General features: G+C 36.4%; 1 protein-coding gene across 1 annotated transcript in view; it reads right to left on the reverse strand.

The window, feature by feature from the left end:
* Positions 1–21,710, reverse strand: part of HIBADH (3-hydroxyisobutyrate dehydrogenase) — an 81,002-nt gene that overhangs the window by 52,817 nt on the left and 6,475 nt on the right. The window contains exons 2-4 of the mRNA XM_085226268.1: positions 20,641–20,801; positions 16,131–16,240; positions 12,138–12,259 (exon numbers count right to left, since the gene is read on the reverse strand). Of these exons, the coding sequence (XP_085082394.1) occupies positions 12,138–12,259; positions 16,131–16,240; positions 20,641–20,801 (393 nt within the window). The remainder of the gene's footprint in view (positions 1–12,137; positions 12,260–16,130; positions 16,241–20,640; positions 20,802–21,710) is intronic.

Consider the following 21,710-nt stretch of genomic DNA (forward strand, 5'->3'; position numbering starts at 1 on the left):
ATGCTAAAGCCACACACCAATAAAAGAAACACTCCTAGTTGCTTCTTTTGCAACTGCAGTCTGTGCCAGGTACTTACAGACAAGTACCTTTCAGCTAATAAACCTTCTCCAGTTCTCTTTCTCCCATGAAGTGTTGTATCATTGGAAATCCAGGGCAACATTCAGAATTTAGAAAACGTGCTTTATTTCATCAGCCAACGCAGGAGATACTCAAGTCATTATAGAATCAAGTAACAGAGACTCAAGAATGCTCATTCCCAGTTGTGACCTCATTACAAACAGCAGAATACATAACACAGAGGATCAGGGAAGAATGGATGTTATTTCTGCTTCAGTTATAGAATTAGGAGGTGAGGGATTTTAAAATGAATCCAATAGTGCCATGCTGAGGAGACATGAATACAGTAGTAAGGAAACATGGCTTGTCAAACACGATTCCGCTTCAAGATCACATTTGCAGGAGACACTGCTTTGAAAATAACCATAAAACTGTAAATCCATACTATCCCATTTCCAAGAAAGGCAAAAAGGAGTAGAAGGCATTGTGTCAAATTATATTTTGACAAAGTTTAAATTATATATCAACAAGGCTAGATATGAAAAACAGAAAACAATAAATCCTTGGATATAAGTGACACCAAACAACAATCCTCTGTGTATAGTTCAGAATGAAGGATATTTCCAAATAATTAATACTCTTAGATGTACTGATCCCCTCATTGCTGAACTACTCAAAAAAAAAAAACAAAACAACAACAACAACAACAAAAAACAAACCAGAAAACAAACCCTCAGGTTCAGATGCTTCAAGGGTTTTACGCTGCACTGGAGCTTTACAGTTGTAAAGTTGAGTTGTAGGTCACGGGCTCACCTATAGCTACTTCTAATGATAGGATCCCATGACTGCACGTAGCTTAAATTTCTTGATTATAAGCAGTAAAGAAATATCAGTGACAACATTACTTAGCTTTGATAGTGAACTGATAATACACCTTGTGACATTTGCTGCTTGAGGAAGCTTCTGTTTCCAGAGTACAAAACTGAATTTGATGGGTTTTAACATATACCATAATTTTAGCCTTCAGTGCTTTTAAACATTAATGCCAGTGAATTAAAAATAAACTAATAAAATTTGAAATGAGTTGACTGTAAAACATCCAACATTTGGAACACTTAGGAATTTGTCAACATCTGGAGCCAGGAAAAACAAAAACAAACAAATTCTCAAATACTTCAGTGGGATCCAGTGGCCCACAGTTCAGAAAGCTGCTGATACTTGCCTCCACAGCTAATTTTACCTTTGTCTTATTGACGAGAAAGAAAACAAAAGCAGATGACAAAACACAAATCAGTTTTATTATGTGTTTGTCCAATCAGTAAGAATTACTCTAGAAATCCAAACGTAGTACCTGAAATAGATGACCTCAAAATGATGAGGACTCAAGAAGTTGCCAAACCACATATCCTCTTCCCACTTTGTTTTCCATTCAGTAGCTTTTTCTTCTGTGTAATTCAATAGGAGAGGGAAAAAAAGCTATTGTACTTTGCTGCTTCTTGCATAATGTGATGAAAGAACTGACTCAAAGACTTGTTTTCTATTTTCAACTGTATTATTTGGTCTAATAAAAGCTTCTGTCTCTCTGTACACAGTCCTCCTCCTTTGTATTCTTAAACCACCATGTAAAAGAACACTGGCACTGCGTTACTATGAGTGCTACTGAGTCATTATAGATATGTTATTTGCGTGGCAAGAATTTAATTAGCATAATACTACAGTACTTTGGTAAAAATTTATTACTAGTAGGAGCCAAAATGCCTCTGTGGTTCAGCATCCAGGAGCATGTGAAACTGGTAATGCACACCACTTTTAGACTGAGAGGATTAGTGCACCCAAGTAGTAATTCACACGCATCCCACAAGCAACAACAGAGCCATGGCAAATGCCACTCTTAGCCGCAAAGGGCTATATTTGACTGACAACTGCACTTGGCCTGTCTTTTTCCAATTAAACTCCATCTGTTTGCTCTGCTATACTGGCTGGCTTCAGGCTTCTCAACAGAACATCCACAGTATGTTACTGCATCCACTTCCCCTAAACTGTTTGATGCCAGAAGCCTGGAGATGCTTCCTCGAAACACGCTGCTGGGAGAGGCAAACAAGATGGGCGTGTGGGTGGGAAAGGATGTTTGGCATGTGAGTAGTGGGAGTGACTTGAAAGAAAGCATGGTTTTAATAATTTTGGCACATCTACGGAAGGGTTAAGGGCCTACCAGAAAAAGGTAATAAAAGCACCATTTTTCTTTCATTATATAGCCTGACCAAAAGATTTCTGAAACCAAAATTAAATGTTATGATCCCTTCCGTTCCCCAACTTTTACACTCAAAAATAAAGAACGACCAAAATGATTTAAATGAAATTCTGTACAAGAATTTGTGCTTGGATGAAAATGGGGCATTCGAGCCTGAAGCAAAAGTAAAACCACCAAGTTATAAACCTCTCAAAGGGAAAGTTTATAATGGATATGCCAACAGACCCTTAACTATAGTGGAGCTGTTAGATGCCAACATATAAATAACTTTAGTTTTTGCAGTCACCTAATGATAAATCAGATAAAGTGCAAGTGGATACAATAGGGTTCTGATTCAGTAAACAGTAAGGGCCAAGAGCGCACATTTGGATTTTTAGACAAGTATAGTACAGATTTAATGCTGGCACTGAAACAGCCTAAAAGGGACATTTGGACTTTTAAGTAGTACACAAGCCATATTCTGAATTCTTGAGGGCTTGTAAAATATAACCTACTTAACAAGCTTTGCTGCCTACTGTTTCAACCTTCTAAGAGTCCTTTAACCATGTTACCAAAACATGCTTCACTCAAATTTGGTATAACTACCTGCTAAGGAAAACAACATGCTAAGTAGGTATACATAATCACCTTCACTAGTATGAATTGCTAAGCATACTCATACAGTGCAAAAAAAAAAAAAAAAGTCAGTGACAGAACAGTAACAGATTTGCCATCTTCTTTATTACATGTCAGTTACTTCATCACTAATAGAAACGCCTTCCTACAGCCCAGTTCTGTTCAGCACTGGAACATCTGTGTGTGCAGGTATATTTGTGTTGGCCCTGGGAAACATTTATTGCATTGTTCCACAGCAGTGAAGCCTTACATCTTATGACACATGAAGGCAGTGAGTGATGCTGTTAGTGTTCACTGTGGGACTTCCATCTTGGAGCAGGTGGGAGCACTCAGAAACAGCCAGGATTCAGGCCACGGATGAGAGGATGCTCCAGCTCAGGAAGTTCTCCTGTTTGCCAGATCCACATCAGCTTTTCATTTGGTCTTCCACTACAAAATCTTCACAGTGCCCTAGCATCACGCCTAGCTTCCCACTAATGTAAGCACTAAGATGAAAATCTCTAGGGATAGGAGAGCTCTAAAAGAAAGCTCTATTACAACAGGGCCTCGTGCACAAGCAATGCGCAAGCAAAAAGGTTCCCACCCCCACCTGCCAATTCAATTCTCAAGGAGAAAGAAAAATATCTATTCTTTCACCATATTGAACTCATTATTCAGGGAAAAGATTACATAGCTGATCTCTCATGCAGTTTTCAGGCCATTATCGATTGTAACAATTCGGGAAAATAGATTCATATCAGATAAACATGAGACATCAACCAAATCTGAAGATCTAACTATATATAGTCATATACCTATCTGTAGTTAACACGTGAATTTATGTTGATTACTGAGAAGTCATGAATTTAAGCAAAACCAAGAGATCTAATAAGCGAAAGACAAGAAGCACACTCCTCAGCTCAAATCCAAGTGATCTTCTCTATACTCACTGCAGCAAGTACACAAACAGCCGCAAGCCATGCCCTCCTACTATATATTCTCAGAAAGCAGATTGAAAACAGAAAGACAGCAAAAACCACATTTCTGACTGCATGTTTGCAAAGCAACCGGGATCTAATAGTTTACAGCAACTCAAATTTAAAAAAAAAAAAAAAGAATAATCATGCCAGTTTAGTATTATTGCCAGTGATCTAAATTACATATTAAAAAAGCCCCAGAAGTTTATGAAGAGTTAAATACCATATAATGATTTGATGCTATCGTTATGTGATTTAAAATACATAAAGGACTTAATAAAGTGATACACCATGTTTTACATGTCCAATTTTACTGGAGACAAATTCAATATTCTTCCACAGTTGTTCTTCAGCTAAATTAATTACAAAAATGAAAGAGGTAACTACATTTTAAGAGTTAAAGTTGAAGGTCAAACACAGTATAGCAAGTCATTTTGTTTCCACTTTGGGTTGTATGCTGTGCTTTGCATTAAGAGAATCGTAATTAGAAACTATCTTCCCAGTTCAGGAACTCATTTGTCCTCTGCATTTGAGGAGATAGGAGAGAACTAACAGGACTAAATACTGTTGAAGACACTGAAAGGTGAACGTTCACACAGTTTGTGTGCTCACACCTGAACTTTAACTGCCTATCAACAGTGAGAGACCATACTGTTTTTCTTATGCTTTTGTTTCATCATACAAATCACAGACTTTTTAAATGTGGCCAAAGCAGAAAGTATTAAGAAATCTTGTTTTTACCATGTGCTCTTTGAGAGCTAATCAAGAACAAAAGTTTAAGCTGCTGAATTGTCTCAAAGCTGGCAATACTAAAACAACATAAAAATTGAGTAATATTCAGGTATTTGTTTAAACTACAAAGGAAATACCTTTCCCCCCCCTCTTTTTATTGGCACAACTCAAGAAACCTGTCAGAACAAAGATGCTCTCCACTACAAGACAATTTTCTACAAGCTAGCAACTTACAATGATTTTTCCACCTAGACCCCCATCTCACCCAACTCATGACCATGATTTTAAAAACAGAAGTAACTCATAACACTAACATCATTCAGACAAGGGGCAACTGAAGATCAACCTTCCTTTCTTCCTATTGATCTTGGATTCAGGGTCAGTGAAGGCTGTACTTTCAAAGACCAGCCACAAAGGCCTCTGCACCACTGATGAAGGGCAGCTGATCCAACAGCAAAGTTTCTCCCACCTGTTTTATTCCACTCCTTTGAAATAGCGTCTGTTTAATGGGGCTAACAAAGGAATCCTCTTCAAAAGAGCAGTTTGCATGAAAGTATCCCAAGATGCTGGTTCAGGTACTTAGGATGTTAATGTTTCTTCTTATGTGTTCAGTGTAAGACTTACTGATTTGTTTTGCAGAATAATACAAATTAAAGCTTGCAATTTCAACTCTTCAGAGGCCAAATCTACTTAACCAAGTCAGGTTTCTTTGGATTGGTGTGGGATTATTTTATTTGTTTAAACAAGAGGAAGTTGCACCAGCAAACTGAAAGAGTACACTGAAGGCAACACTGAATTGTTGCAAGTACAACAGGTTTTAATTAAGATCAGAATAAGCTGCATTTTCTCTAAGGCACCCCCAGTGCTTGTAGCTGGTGAGGAATGTCCGAGGTGAAGGCTGCAGCGAAGGCATAGCCTATGTCCAGTTCTGCTCTGTGCTACCTGCCCCACTTTATCCATCTAGCTCCAGTGTGCTGTGGTGTTGGGCTCATTCCCGATGTGTGCCATCCACACCTAGTGCAGTACAGAAGTAGGATTCAAAGGGAGACGGTGTTATTAAGAGCTGGTGCTGATCATCCCTACCATCCCAAGCACAAGAGTCATGCTAAGTTCCTTAACAAGATGAAAAATACACTCTTTGAACAACACACTACGTAACGACCAAAAATAGAAGACTATGCTCATGGATATTTAAAAACAGAACAAATCTGGTAGAAAGCTTCAGAGTCATCAATGCATTCCAGAAACATTTCCAAACATCACCTGCACCTCCTTAACTTCAGAAGTTCCCTAGAAGAAGCAATCAAATGTTAAAAAAATATATATATTTAAAAAAAATAAATTAGCTTTCACTTCCTAGGACTTACGACTGCTGAAACTTGAAGATCTTTCTTACTCTGTATCTCTCTCTAAATGCTTGATGGGATGAACCACAAGTAAACAGAGCAGCTATTATGAAGTCAGTAACAGTTTACATGCAGCCATGGATATTAGAAGCAGTTTTATTGAGAAAAGGAATGTTGGCTATAATTCCACAGTTATCCCTTGCTCTTTTTCAAAGAGTGCCACAGGGATTTTCAACTTCCATCTGGACAATTTTCTTTTAACTGTTTTTGAACACCGTGTGAGTACACAACTGAATTGTAGACATTAGAGATGGAAAAGACCTATCAGATCATGTAGCCATTCCTCTACCAGTTAACAATTTTTCCCTACAGAACAGTTCCTAGCACTTTGCCCAGTACTATTTAAAGCACGTTGAGATGCTTGGCTTTAACCATCCCCTTTGGAAAGTTATTCCACAGAGTGTGAAGAATGTTGTTAGGAAGTTTTTCCTGGTAGACACAGCATGCATTTTTCTTTTCTTAATAATTTCCAAGCCACTATTCCTGGTTGTATCCCACTGGGCCTGCCTGAATAACTCATCTTTACACCTTCGAATAAATGGAGACAGATATGTTTCCCTACACATGGGTCACTAGTTGGCCAGACTACACATGCTTTCAAAGCCAAAATATACACTGTACTTTAATAAAAAAAAAAATAAAAAAAAAAATCAGTCATTCCATCCCTTAAGTCATTGCAGGAATGATTATTCTCTCCACCCCAGTAAATATTTTCAGATGACACCCTCAATAAATCTGTTTATTCTTGGTTGGTTATATACTATCTTTATTTCCATTTTATGGCGAATGCAAAGAAGTGTAACGCCCACAGAAGAAAAATACGCTCAAAGTCAGCACATCACTAATCATAAGGACTAATCCTTCCACAATGGAAGCTACTGCCAACAAAGTGATTTCTGCACTGGGTTTATACTTCCTCAGAGTCATTTTGACAATGTGTATACTTCAGATCATCACTCCTTTCCCTCTTCTCTCCAAGGAAACAGATTTCTGTTAAAGAAGTTTTATTTTGACAAAACTTGTTAAATAGTTTCAAATACTGTATAGGTATCAGAAGCTTTTTAAACATCTCAGATTTCAAAAGCATTTCTTTGTTGTCATTTCAGCCTCCTTCAATGACATTTAGCCTGATACTTCTGTCTGTTATCAGTTACTTCCTGCATGAATTTAGCTTCATATGTTTCAGAAACTCAGTAACATTTTCCGTAATACCTTAATAGTAAAAAGTTGGGACAGTAATAAAAATTCCGTGTGCAAAATCACAAAGCTATGCAAAAAAATGATTAAGATCAGAAACATCTGGCAAGAATGTAAACAGAAACTGAGAAGCAGAGGAAGCAATGAGGTAGAAGTTCCATACTTGGGAGCAAAGAGAACATTGTGGCAAACATGAATATGCATATAAGGGATTTAAAACTAAAAGCGTAAATCCAGAAATAATGATGCAGGGTTTTTCTTGACAGTGTTTCAAGGATTGTAACATATTCCAATCACTGCATTAATTAGGGCAAAAAGGGAAGTACTAACAAAAACTCCCCACCACTGAATACAGAGAATGCCTTCTTTCATATCTTCCATTTGGTAAAAAAAAAGTACATGATCTCTCAAGTTAAAGATGTTACAATCATAGAATCACAGCATGGTTGAAGTTGGAAGGGACCTCAAGAGCACACCCAGTTCAACCTACTGCCATGGGCAGCGTTGCCCTCTACCAGATCAGGCTGCCCAGGGGCCCATCTAACCTGGCCTTGAACACCTCCACGGCGCAGACTGCTCAGAAAAGCTCTGGATGTTTTAGCATCTCACCAACCTCTCAATGAAAAATCTGACATCTAATATAAATGTCACGTCCTTTAGTTTAAAACTGCTCCTGTTCAATCAACTAACCAACTCTCATGAATTCATAATATTGAATTTCTCTTTAAAAATGCATAAAGCTCAAGAAATATAGAGGATCCAACCTGAGAAATCCAGTTTGAAGAGCAGTTCTATTGAGATTCTCCAACAAAAGAGAGATGTATTAAACCAGCTTTATTATGACAAATCTATCATTGATGCTTCATTAGAAAATATTTTATAAGCCAAGAATTGCTTGAATTGAGTGATTTGAATCACTCATTTACATTTTAAGACAATTAAAAACATCTTACAAATAATCTTTGCAAGCATGAATGTACATAGACATACTCCTAACCTCTAAATCTCTGCTTCTGTTGGAGATGACACTTCAGTGCATTCAGTTGCAATGATCCTTCAGTGTTAGAGCAAGAGAAACATTCAACAATTTCTAATTGGCCTGTTTCACCTCTTCCATCATGCCATAAATTACATCACTTCTCCAATTTTGAAATTGTGTCCCTATTCTTCCTTAAAAGAATAAAATCTTAGAACAACAACAACAACAAAAAGATCTCCACAGCATTTCTGAACATTGTTTTACTTTGCTCCATGTTAAGGATAAATCCAGCTGAACATAAGTAAGCCTGCATCTCATTCTTCCAGGTCTCACATTTTACTCCATTATCAGACACCAGAAGTCTCAATTTGTCAGTGTTTTTAGTAATATTCCTTCCATCACTTAGCAGTTAGCTGGGGCTTATGGAAGCACTACTGGAAGATGAAATAATCTGAAGTGACAGCTGGATTAAAAACTCCAGCCCATGGTTCCTACAAAAATGTGTTTATTGCCATTTTAGCACAACTCCAGTTCTCTATGACAGCTCTTATTAACAATTAGCAGCCTGACATTTTTATTGATTCCTACCTGGGCGAACGTAGACAGCAAGGGGAAAGAGCTATCTAAGTTTCTAGAGAACCATACCTAAACAGTCTTCAGTTTCGTACCTGTAACTTCAAAAACATAAAAGCTAATCAAGCTGATATATTTTTTTGTGAAGTTCCAGCAACGTGCAGCGCAACATATTTTGGACCAAACAGGAGCTGACAGACAGTATCTGAACAAAAATAGTGCTTAAAGTGAAGAAGATTACACACTGAAAAATAAAAGCAATAATCCACAAACATTTTATCCACTGTACTTTATACAATCTGTATTTTGTGTACTAAATTCAGACAGAGACTGATGTTACAGTGATATCTGCAAAAAAAAAAAAACAACAAAACAACACTATAAAAGTTTGCTCTGAACTGCACAGTGAGAATTAAACTTTCAGCGAGAAGACTAAATTTGACCCAGATCTCCAAGTCTAAATTTAGACCTCTTGCTTAGCCAGTACTCCTTTCAGTAGCAACGGAAGTCAGTTTTAGATATGACTGATAATTTGTGCATTAAAAGCCTTTTACATGTACAAAGTTGCAGAATCTAATTAAAAAAAAAAAAAGAAGTTTGCTGCTCTAGATTTAAAAAATATGAAACTTGGATTATGAAGACATCTCATTCACATACATTCACAAAGAGTTCACAAAGCAGGACGGCATTGAACTGTGACACAGTTTTCTCACAGGGACCAAGGGATCCTAATCCCAGGACAAGCAAGTGTTATCTCTAAACAGCATTAGTAGCATAATCTGCATGCACCTACTGGGATGAGAAGTATTTTCCAAAGTTAGACAATACAAAATAACACTACAGAACGAGGTACATTAGCTTCCACTTAATGGGTCTTGACTGTAAGCTGCAGGTAAATTCTATAGGCCAATCATGCGAATAGCACAGTATTGCTATATTGGTAGCATAAGCCCACCTGAAAGAGATCAAGAGGAAGAATCTTTCAGGAGTAAGGATGCAAACAGGCTACTGTAATCTGACTATCTCTAGGCCTTAAAACACTTTGTTTGCAGTGTCAGAATAGGAATAAAAATCACTAGTATTTCTCCACAAAGTTAATAGACAAAGCTATTTTCAAAATATTATTTGGTTTTTGAAACAGTTTCATTACAGTGCAGATTAACACTAACGTCCATTAGGCATGCCCCAAATACTTGAATACACAAGTCGAATAACCTGCCAGTAACTAGTAAGCTCACAGGTTAAAAACGACAGTTAGGCTCACTAGTTCCTTTCACCCTACACATTCCCTCATTGATGCTCTTGCCAAGGCTATTGCATTTTACAGTAACAGAAAAACGTCTGCCCATTTTTAGGGAGCTGAGCATACTTCATCCAGTGTTTTGTCTAATGACCAACAATGCAGTCAGGACACACAGAAATACCCTGGACGACGAGATGCATTAGGTCCTGAAAGATATAAAAACCCAAAACATAACACTGAAGATTTAACCTCCAGTTTTCTAGCAACTGGCCACTCTTTAAACATGATATGAACAGTGTGCTATTTGGCACAAAATTCTTTCTCCCTCCTTCAGAATATCACTTAACCTGAAATTCACATCAAACAGCAAATAATTTGTATTTAGATGAACCACTGAACACCAAAACAGCTATGCGTATTCAGACTAGTCAATGGTATTGTGTAATATAAACCCAGTCTCAGCACTAACATTTCCCAAAGAAACAAAACCCAAAAGACAGCTAGAGTTGCTCTGGAATAAAAAAAACCAAAACTTTATTCATAGATACAACATAATCAGCCTTTAAGCAAAAAAATTATCAGTAAAAACAGATTACAGATGTGTCCAAAAAAATAATAAAAAAAAAAAGTAATTCCCTCAGATAAACAAGATATTTGGGGGGAAAAGGGATTGAAGAGAACCACATAAAAGATGTCAGAATTGCCCAAGGAATAAGAATAAAGCTATGCTATATTTAGAACAGATCAGATATAAACACATGCCACCCACAACATGCATTTCTCTGTGCCTTTCATTCCTCTGCAGAGAACTTATTTAACTTTATAAAAGAACATCTAATATTTTGGCTGTGAGCAAGAGTCTCGTCTTCCCCACTGATCTTGAATATCCTTTGGCTCTTCCTACTTTGTTTTCGCATTAGAATTGAGATGAATATTTTAATGACTAATATGTTGTCAAATCCTACCTCAATTTTCACTCGAAGATTTAAAAAAAAAAGTTAGGTTTTGATCCTCATCTGCGCTCATCCTGATGATCAGCTGTACACTTTCTATCTTGTTCATCATGCTTTTGATAAAAAAAACGTAAAACCAAATTCTCTCATACCTCCTGCATTTTTATTATTTCAGGTGTAACTATCTGAATCATCTTAATTAAGACAGTAAAAATAAAGAAAACAATTATTATTATTTTTTTAAGAGTGAATTGTGAAAAACATCCACAAGATTTTCTCATACAAAATGAATTTTCTTCATCTTCTAATTCTAGGAGTTTCAGATAATAATTCAACAACAACTAGCTATGGTTCTGTTTTCAAAACCTTGATTTTATGCTTCTGCTCTCCTTCATCCACAAAATGAAAGACTTCCCTACTCTAAATTATTTTTTACAATAGATGCAGTACTCAGAAATCAATAGTTAGCAATCTCCAGCTTCAAGAACACACACGCACACTTCAACCATTATGAACCCAAGGAAACCTCCTACTCTCATTCATTGAGAATGAAATCCTCTTTTCTCCTTTCTCTTAGCTTTAATTTACACAAAATAAAAGAACTGCCCAACAATAACCAAATAGCTTTGCCCTAACAGACATAAATACATGGAGACTGAAGTGATGTGAACACCTGCATCATAACACAACTTTCTGAAGGAAGCTAAATTAAAAGGACCACATAATTTGTGAAAATTCAGTTATTCCAGATCTATCACAAAAGCAGATTCCTACAGGGTAAAAATACTCCTAAGCAATTTAAACACCAAGCTTTCTCAACTGCTCCAAAGTCTGTAGTACAATCGCATCAAAGAACAAAAAATACACTGCACTGGAAGATCTGGTTTACCAGCCTGAGATTTTTAACTGCTACAGCACTGCCTTCAGCCAAGAGATGACAAACAGAATTGTGCCTTGTTTCACAGAAAGCATTAAACTCTTATTACCACAGAGGTAAATATCTGTCCATGACATAGAAAACAGACATCATCATCATCTTTAACGTAATGAAACAAAAAAGAATAGTACACATACAGCAAGAAAAGCAACCCGTGCTAACAAGAGTGCAGAGTGGCAGTTAAGATTGCTAACAAGACAAGACATCCAATGAGGTAAACTGTTAATGAAGACTTACCTCCAGAAACTGGTGCATCCATGAAAACAGCTCCCATTTTTTCCACTGCTTTAGCCAATTCTTTCGAAACAGAAGGGTCTATAGTACTGGAATCTATTAATAATGAGCCTTTCTTCACTTTCCTAAAATAAAGATTAATTACTATTAAATATCTGGTGCAATTACCATGGCAATGACTTTTCTCAGCATGATAAATACACATTTTTTGTACACTAGTAATTAAACAGTTTTAAATTCCACTGAGCAAGGTCTACTCAGCATACATACTGTTGAGCGTATACTGCACTAGTCTCAATGACTCAAAACACAGTAAGATCTAAAAAACACACAGGCACGCAACAGTAATTTTTTTTTTTTTTAATTTAAAAACTAAATACTACATAAAAAAAACCAAACCTACACAAAAGGAGTTCCCTAGGAAAGCCTGCTATCTTATAAGCTTTAACAGTTCATCATATACAGATCACTGAAGATACATTCTAAGCAATGGAACTAAATGCTGATATTGCTTAAAACTTTAAATACCTTACAGTTTTCTTTTCATATACAGTATTTTAAGCATCTTACCAGAATAGTTTGATTGCATTCTTTTAATTATTTTCACAATTTATTTTACATAAAGATCGCACTTGAACATCAAAACCCCATTACAGACTTAAAAGCAATACCTGTAGAAAAAATTGCCATGCTGACAACTACTAATTTTATGCAGATAAGTTGTATCTCAAATGGTGGAACATAAAAAGTTGCATACGTCATTAAAAAAAGGCAATTAACATTTAAAATGCCTTCAACAACAACAACCTTCTATACTCTTAGCCCTTCTTCCATTCAATTGCACTATTATTTAATGTCCACTGGACCCACAAGCACTATGAAATCTAATAGCATAATTTTTAAGTCATAAAAAGGTGAGTAATTTAAAGCTACATGTTACATTAGACAAAGAGCCTTTCTGCATCTGGAGAAGAGGCTCAGGGGAGACCTTATCGCTCTCTACAGCTTCCTGAAAGGAGATCGCAGCAAGGTGGGGCTGGCCTCTTCTCCCCAGTAACTAGTGATAGGACAAGTAATAATCAAAGCATTGTAGAACAGCTAAGGTTAGAAGGGACCTTCAAGATCACTGAGCTCCAACCTCATGCCATGGGCAGGGCTGCCACCCACCGGATCAGGCTGTCAAAGGCCCCATCCAACCTGGTCTTGAACAGCTGCAAGGATGAGACATCCACATCTCCCCCAAGCAGCCTGCACCAGTTCCTCAACACCCTCTGAATAAAGAATTTTTTCCTAACATCTAACCTAAGTTTCCCCTCTTTTAGTTTAAAGCCATAGAAGAAGTGAACTTCCCTTGTGTCAGCAGAAATGCCTAACACTTCAAACCTTAAATTTCAGGTTGATACCAAGAAAAATTTATTCTAAGAAAGAGCGGTGGCTCATTGGAACAGGGTGCCCAGGGAAGTGGTGGAGTCACCATCCTGGAAGGCATTCAAGAACTATGTAGATGTAGCACCTGGGGACATCATTAGTGGACAGAGTGGCAATGGGTCAGTGGTTGGACTTGATCTTAGAGGTCTTTTCCAACCTTAACGATCCTATGACTCTATGATTCTATACAGTGCGCTGTGGAACAAATCCCTGGAAACAGCAGGATGACTAAATTAACCCTTAGATGTTCCATAACACCAATATTCTCTTCAGAAAAAGCTCAAAAAGTTAAAAAAAAAAAAAAAAAAAGTCAAACCAGTTGTCAGTGAAGAAGCCACTCAGAGCAACAATTAAAAACTGCTATCAAATGATATCAAATGACACTTTCTTCTCTTGAATATGCAGACTGAGAAACTACATGACAGCTTTCTGTATCCTGTTTCTCTCAGTATTAGGTACTCAGAAGATTAACTGTATTAACTGGTATAATGCAGGTAGTAAGTACTGCCAAGCAGCCTTCAAAGCACTGCCATCCTGGATACAGTTCTCTCACAGCTGTTTGCACAGATTTGTGGGACTGATCCAATTACCCTTCTTCCCTGAAGGGTATAAGCTACAGAGACTTAGATCTGCTCAGTCCTGCTTTGTGCAGAATTAAACTACAGACAGTAAGGGAAGAAAGCAACTACTACTTCCTATGTTGAAATGGAGAGCAATTTTTCTTTCCTGCTTTCATTTTCTAGTCATTACTCCTTAATATAGCCTACAATCAACAACTATAATTTTATCAGTTTTAGAAGACCTACTGTATTTTTCTCATCTGTATGTATGTTTCTTCCTCTACATTATTAAGACGGATAGCAGTATGATCCTGCAAGATCTGGGTAGTGAGTAGTCATCTTGCTAGAAGCAACGAGCACATGGCAGAAGAGGTTTTAAAATACTATTCATTTATTAATTTGGCAAGCCCCGAAACTATTTCTATTACTAGAACTCTGCAAATAATGGATTTTAGGCTCAGTTGGAATCCCTCCACAAAAGCTAATAAAACCACTGCTAAAGACTAAACAAACTCTTCAGGTATTTTCTTGATTAATAAACAAGGAAAGGCAAGCCAAAGTGAACAACTTTCTTCCCAGATCCGAAGACTGAAGCCTACCTGAACTTGGAAAATAATAGCAAAGTAAAACTGAGGTATCAGACAAATTCTTACATTTTTTTCCCCAGTCAAAGCAGTCAGACACAACCCTGGTAATCTGAAGCTAATCATCTCTAAAACAGACCCATTTCATGGTTTTTGGAACAGGAAGAGCATCTCCTTTTTCAGGAACCTTATGGCAAAACATAGGGTTCCTTCAAGATGCAATCTGACCTACCGTCCACTACTTCTGTGCAAAATCCACTAAAATCACTGAACTCTGGGTCAAGACCTCAAGCTATTCAGAACACAGTTATTTTTAACAGCGTTGTATATAAAAGTATTTTTAATAAGCCAAAATGAGAAGCTGATTAACTCACCTTTTATACTCAGAAAAACCTACTATCTCTAATAAAGTAAGGAATTGACTGTAACATTGATCTTCACTCTTAAGTATGAACAGACACAGATGTTACTGTAGCTTAACCAGCAACACAGGTTGGTTTTGTGTGATATACAACACTAAATTCAAGAATTTTCAGTGATCCTTCCTGTTCATTTTTGTATAAAAATTCCAGAATTCCTTTATCAATAGTAAGGAGTCTGCCAAGAATACAAACAATAAGAGTGAAATTAGAGAGTCTTGACAGCTATTCTATGTTAACACAGTTTTAATACAAAGAGAAACAACTACATCTTTCAGAGTATTTCATTTATGAGATCTGATGTCAAGGAGAAGAGTAAAAGTAATTGCTGTCAGCAATTACTATACTTTCACTTGTCTGCAGTGCATAACCTTATCTGTAAGAGACACGAGCATCTGAGAAGTTTGGTAAGTCAGTTGTCTTAAAGTCACATAAATTGTTATTCCACTAGAAATAAAATTAGATTTTAGCCACAAGTCAAAACAATCACAGTTTAAGAGTTCTCATGTAATTAGAAATATCAATAATAAAAAAATAGAGTACCAAATTAAGCATGTTGAAAGCACATTAAGAGTCTCAGCAATAGTTATGTAGCACAATAGAAAGAGCAACAAGACAGCAAAGCAGCAAGGTCCAAGGCCACAGCAAGTAAAGAACCATTCAGATGCAACAGCAACAGAAATAAGGGAAAGAAGCTGCTTACCTTCAGAAAGCCTGTAAAGCCCTCAGGTAGGAAGGGATCTCCAGTATACTACCCTTGCCTTCCCTGCCAAACCTTAAATGAGGTATGCAGAGGGGTGGATCCTGGTTCTATCCCTTCTGGTCACTCAGGTGCATTGTATTGCTTGCACCTGAGCTACCCTGGGTTGGCCCTGCCTTCTCACCAGATGCTCAATCACTGCTTCAAGCCCTGACAGCATTTCCACTAGAAGCTATCATGTGACAAACACTGTAACAGCGAATTGAGTACAAGAGGGAATTCTTTAGACTACAGTAAATTCTTACTTTAGAATTCCATTTGCTCCTGTGTAAACTTCTATTGCATTGGGACTTGAAGGCAGCATGGTAATAATTCTGTCTGCTTTTTCAGCCACATCTGCTGGGGAATCTGTTACCTTTAAAAGAAAAAAAAAAAAAAAAAAAGAAAATTTAAGTAAGCTTTCCCTTTTTGAGAAAGAGCTGCCAAACATTTGCAGAGTTTAAGTATTTGCAATTCATTAGTAAAAACTAGACTAGGTAAAAAAACTAGAAGGCAAGATCTGCCCTTATAATGGAAATGTCAATTAATTTGAATTAGTAACATAAAAATTAAAATAGAAAAATAAAATAGAAAAGGATGTTCTGCTTCTCCAGAACATCCATCAGTGGAAATGTTTGTAATCTATTCATGAATCTTCAATTCGCTCTAAAACATGCCTCTAAAGAAAATACTGTTCTACGTTTCTAAGTAGGAACAACATTAAGAATCACAAAAATCTCTTTTTTTTTCTCAGATTCCAATCTTTTGGAATTTTTTGTTCTTGGATTCCTCTAACTGAGAGAGGGAGACTGAGGAAAAAAGAAAAAAAAAAGACTTACTGTATCTCCAACCTCACCATAAATAACATCAAATAAACTAAATGAAGTTTATCAAAATATTATATTGACATTTTTAAAGGAAAAAATTACCAGCTCAAGCATCATTCACCAAAATGTCTGAACAAATTGAAAAATACATTGTTAGAACTTTTAAGAAATATTTGAAGTACAATTTTATATGCATTTATTACTCAGTATGAATAAATCAGAATTTCCATTCCACATGGCATTAGGGTTTAAGAAATTGCAGTTTAAAAGCTTTCTAAAGATTGATTCTTTTCTCTAAGGTATACAAATGAGCAAAGAGATTATCTGGTTTCACCATTCCCTATTTGTTTATACCTACAGGTATTTGTTAACTTTTTGTGTTAGTTTTGATATTAAAGGCACTTATGTGAATATATTATCTTCTAATATACAACGTTTTTTTTAAGATCTTAGCACCAAAGAAAGCATTTTTGTACATGTCAGGAAGAAATGATGAGTAACATCTTAAATGACTCCTGGAATTCAAGATAAGCTTCTTGACTGCTACTGTTGTGAAACAAGTGAAAGAAGGGAAGACTGTATATTCTAAAGTTCTAAAATAAAAAAGGACTTAAAAACTTGTACATTTTGTTTTGAAAGTGTAAGTTTAATACTATATAAAATATCTGGTATCATGCACAGATAGAAAAAGAAAACATATCCTAGCCCAAAGAACAAACATTAGGAAGAATAAATGAGGCAATTACAAGCAGAAAGGATTCTATACCTGATTAGTTAATTTTATGACTTGTGTATGACACTTTTGCCTTTAGTTCAGAGTGTCTCTGGTTCAGTTCAGTCCCAATGTGTATTATTAGAGGAGTAGAGAGGAAATGTGAAATTAGAACTTGGATTTATATACATCTTCTTACTTGAAAATATTACCTCGAGTGTTCTCAAAGGTTTGCAAGCTATCAACTGAAGTTCCTGTGGTCCATTTTAATCTTTCAACGAGTTGAAAAATGCAATATTTTGCACACAAATTAAAAACTGTAACAGCCTCACATTTCCACTTGGCTTTACAGATAGGATGAAGCTGTTTTATTGTAGCCTGGCAGATATAAAGAAAGCTCAGGCAACACAGATAGAAGACATAATACAATAGTCATCTATACAGAAATTCATTTTTCCATTAATATCTTTCAAAATGTGACAATTTGCAATTTATAATTTCAAATTACAAAAATGTATCAGAAAGGAAAAAATGAGACTAAGAATGCACACTAACTGTGACAGCGCTTCTGCAATCACACAAAGGAAAATCATTTTGCCACCTTGAAGTACATAACAAAAAACATGAAAATCCAAATGGGAATTGTTATTCTTGATTTTTTGGTACAAATATAATTAGCAATTCTCAGAGGAAACCTATCTAGTTCTTCCAACATGCAGCATGATTTTTTTTTTTTTTATTTGGAACTTTACGTCTCAGAATTGTAAGTTAACCTGAATGATTTGGACGTTATTAAAAAACATTAAGCATTTGAAGTTACTATGAATATGGATGTAACTCTGAAAAAATAATACCAAATACTAATTGCTGACTACTAATATAGAACATAATAGGACAGACTGGCAGCCCAAGTTCTATATATCTTCTGACATAAGTCAGTTCAAGCTAATTTTTGCAGTATGCAATTGGATAGGCTCAGACTTTTCTTCACACTGGTCATTATTGGCTTATGTCCTCCAGCATGTACATCTGCTTATATTTGTTCTAAAATACTTCCCTATTTTTTTCTTTATACTTACAGTGAGTCAATTAGCAGTTGGCTGATTAGTGCCATTCTCACTAAATACACTGAAAAATGCTCCATGTTTATGCTGCTTCACTCATCAACTGACTTCAGTAGTTTTTCCAAATTTGAGATATGATTCAAAGATACATAAACTGAGGCAAAGTAAGTTTAATATATATGCACAGCACTGTGAGAAAGAAAAGGTTAAATGTGAGGAAAGCAAAAATACAGTAGAGAACAAGAGCGCAGGAAGTTTGCTTGCTCACAGTACTACTCATTATTTGTAAACCTGCAATTTTCACCCCAGCTGCTAGAGGGGTGAATAACTCCCACTCAGCCAGTTTTTCCCTTACCAGTCACTATCAGCAGGCAGGTGACTGCCTCCTTACATATACTACCTCCTAGTCCTTACTTCAGAGGATAAGGAAACTGGAGTCATACAATATGCAGTCTTTATAATCAAACAACCCATCTACCCTGGCAGTAGCACTGACTTTAAACAATGGACATTTGAGGACATTTACTGTCTCCTGGGGAGCATCCTTTCATGTCTGTAACATTCCTGATAGTTTTACCCCACCAGCCAGATGAAAGAAAAAGCAGTCCTGAGAGCCCAATGTTCCTTCTACATCAGTTTCTACAAGGCCCCTTGGACTCACAAGTTTCTAAGTCCTGAGAAAAGTGTTGAGGTAGGATTTACACTTGTAGATCAAAAAGAGGAAGTTATGTTCTAATATTTTCTTTAAGTGTGTTTTATTTGTGTTTAAGCCTACTCACGTATTCTATTAGTGATTTACAATCTTAAAACATACGTTTGGCTCTTAAAGCATTACAGTTCATCTATAATATCACACATGAAGTCTTGCAGTGGACGCTAAAGATTCTATTACTGTGGCAATAAGTTACCCAAATGGGTAGGCACGGTAAAGAGATCTCACTGCAGAAAGTGAATTTAGAACACAAGCAATTGTTCAAACCATTTCATCCATGCAGCCTCTTACTTCAGGATCCAGTTCATCACTGAGAGTCTCACCAACTTCAATGAAATAAGAACAGCAGTTAGGAAAACAAGCTGAAAAGCTTATTTTCCCCCTTCAAGCCAAGATTTTGTAATTATTTCCAGGGAACTATAATTAATTATCAAGAGGTGCATTTTACTGTTTTATCTGTCATTAATCTTGATGTTATCTCATTATTTAAAACAGCTGCAATTAGCTCCAAAAGTTTAGACTTTCATGGCATACAGTTCTTCTATCTAGATTTATCTAAAATTTCCTTGCCACTGATGCAAAATTTCTTCCATGTATGACTTCTGTATTGGTTTCTCCTTAATCAAGCACATTCTTTATTTCCATGTTCTACGTACCTATCCTTCATCCACAACTATCTGAACTGCTATAGCTCTGAAGTACGTGAAAGCCACACAAATACGTTTCAAACATACAGAAAAGAAGCCCCAACCACGTGAAAAATGAAATGAGTTTCTGGGTGCATTAACAGACTAACAAAAGCAATAGCACTGGCTGGAACACGGCCAAGATTTCACAGGGTATATGGCAGGAAGGTAAGCCTCCTTAATGTGATCAATTTCCTTCCCCCCATTTTCCTTTTCATTTCTTCCTCTTCTCTCACTATAACCTTCCTCACCTCCAAGAAAATAAGCACTTAAATAATTAGGTTTTTCCCCAACCCATGAGGACTGCACCTTGAAGCAGCAGGAAAGCTCATATGTCCCTATAACCCTTACAGCTATGCCAGCAGGAATTTTTAACTAGGGTCATCTAACCTGAAAAGGTCAAAGTAGGAACCAGATGAAAAGTAGCTCACTGGCCATCTAGACCTGGGGGAGGAGGAAGCAACAGAAAGGAGGCGAAAGAACAGGCCATCAACTTACACTCATAAAAGAACATACAACAAAAACACACAAAAAATCAAAACAGGTAGCAATTCTGGCTGACAGTATGAAAATTGCTTAGGGTGGAATTGTGTCTTTGCTCGACGTAAAATCTCACAGATTGTGATTGTATTCGCTAAATTGTTTAGTTCTGAATAGGATCTTCACCAAAACAAAACAAAAAAACAACCCAAACAGATTATTTAAAAACCATTACATGTAAACACCACTGAATACATACAGTTATTGTCAGAATACAGAAAGTGTACTACTATACCTGAGCACCCAGGTCTTGAAATTCCTTGCAAGCTTCTGGGAAAACATCATATGCAATTACTGGATATCCATGTTTTATCAGGTTTTTCGCCATTGGATTTCCCATGTTACCGAGACCAATGAATCCAACGGGAGTTTTGGAAGCCATTGCCCTAGAACACACTGATTTCAAAACAATAAATATCAATATTTCCATATCTTAAAGTGTGATAATAACACAACAAAAAGCACGATTTACACAACTTAAATATTTAAGCTTAAAAAGTGTGGAAATGTGAATCCTATTTCACATAATTTAAACTGTAAAGCTTACACTGAACCACAAATACCATACCAGAACGATTTTCCTACTTGTCAGATAAAATTATTTTATTGGGGAAAATGTAGATGCTTCAAAAAGCATAGTAATAATCAAACTTTAGCAACATCCCTGAAAGCTAAAATCAGAGTTTCAGTCTGAGAAGAGGACTTAGAAGCATGTGGGCTTTTCACTGTTCCGTTATGTGTCTAAATCCTAAACAGGATAAGCAAAATCATTTTTTATATATATTTTACAGACTTCTTTGCAACCTTCTTGGCTACAGCCCTGGGATATTGCACTTGTTCTCTAGAAGTGGCCTGAGGCTGCCACTTTATTTCCTGCAGCTCCTAACAAAAAGGCAATAACCAGACTATTCTGATCCTGCAGTCAGACATAAAGCTCAAATCTAAAGGTGAAATTCTCTGTAATAAATCACTGCCAATTCTTCGAGCCACGGAATCACTTGCACTACAGTTTAAAAGCAAATATTGAAAAATAGAACAAAATACAGTATAAATACAAAATGATTAAATTTTTACTGAAATGTGTGCTGTATTCTATTTGCTCTGCTACCAAGGTAGAACTATAAAGTATATTCAATAACCAATGGAAAACACTGCACTTTCAGCCAGCTACTTTTTACAAGTAGCTAGTGACTATCAAATGCTGGATTACTCACTAGTTTTGCAGGTCTCTAGCATGCTGGATAGAAAGTACTGTTGCAGGCATTCACATACTGCAAGCAATGTTTCACCACTTTTAACACTCCT

The sequence above is a fragment of the Meleagris gallopavo genome, chromosome 6, assembly GCF_905368555.1.
Source record: "Meleagris gallopavo chromosome 6, MGAL_WU_HG_1.1, whole genome shotgun sequence".
Classification (NCBI taxonomy): Eukaryota; Metazoa; Chordata; class Aves; order Galliformes; family Phasianidae; genus Meleagris; species Meleagris gallopavo.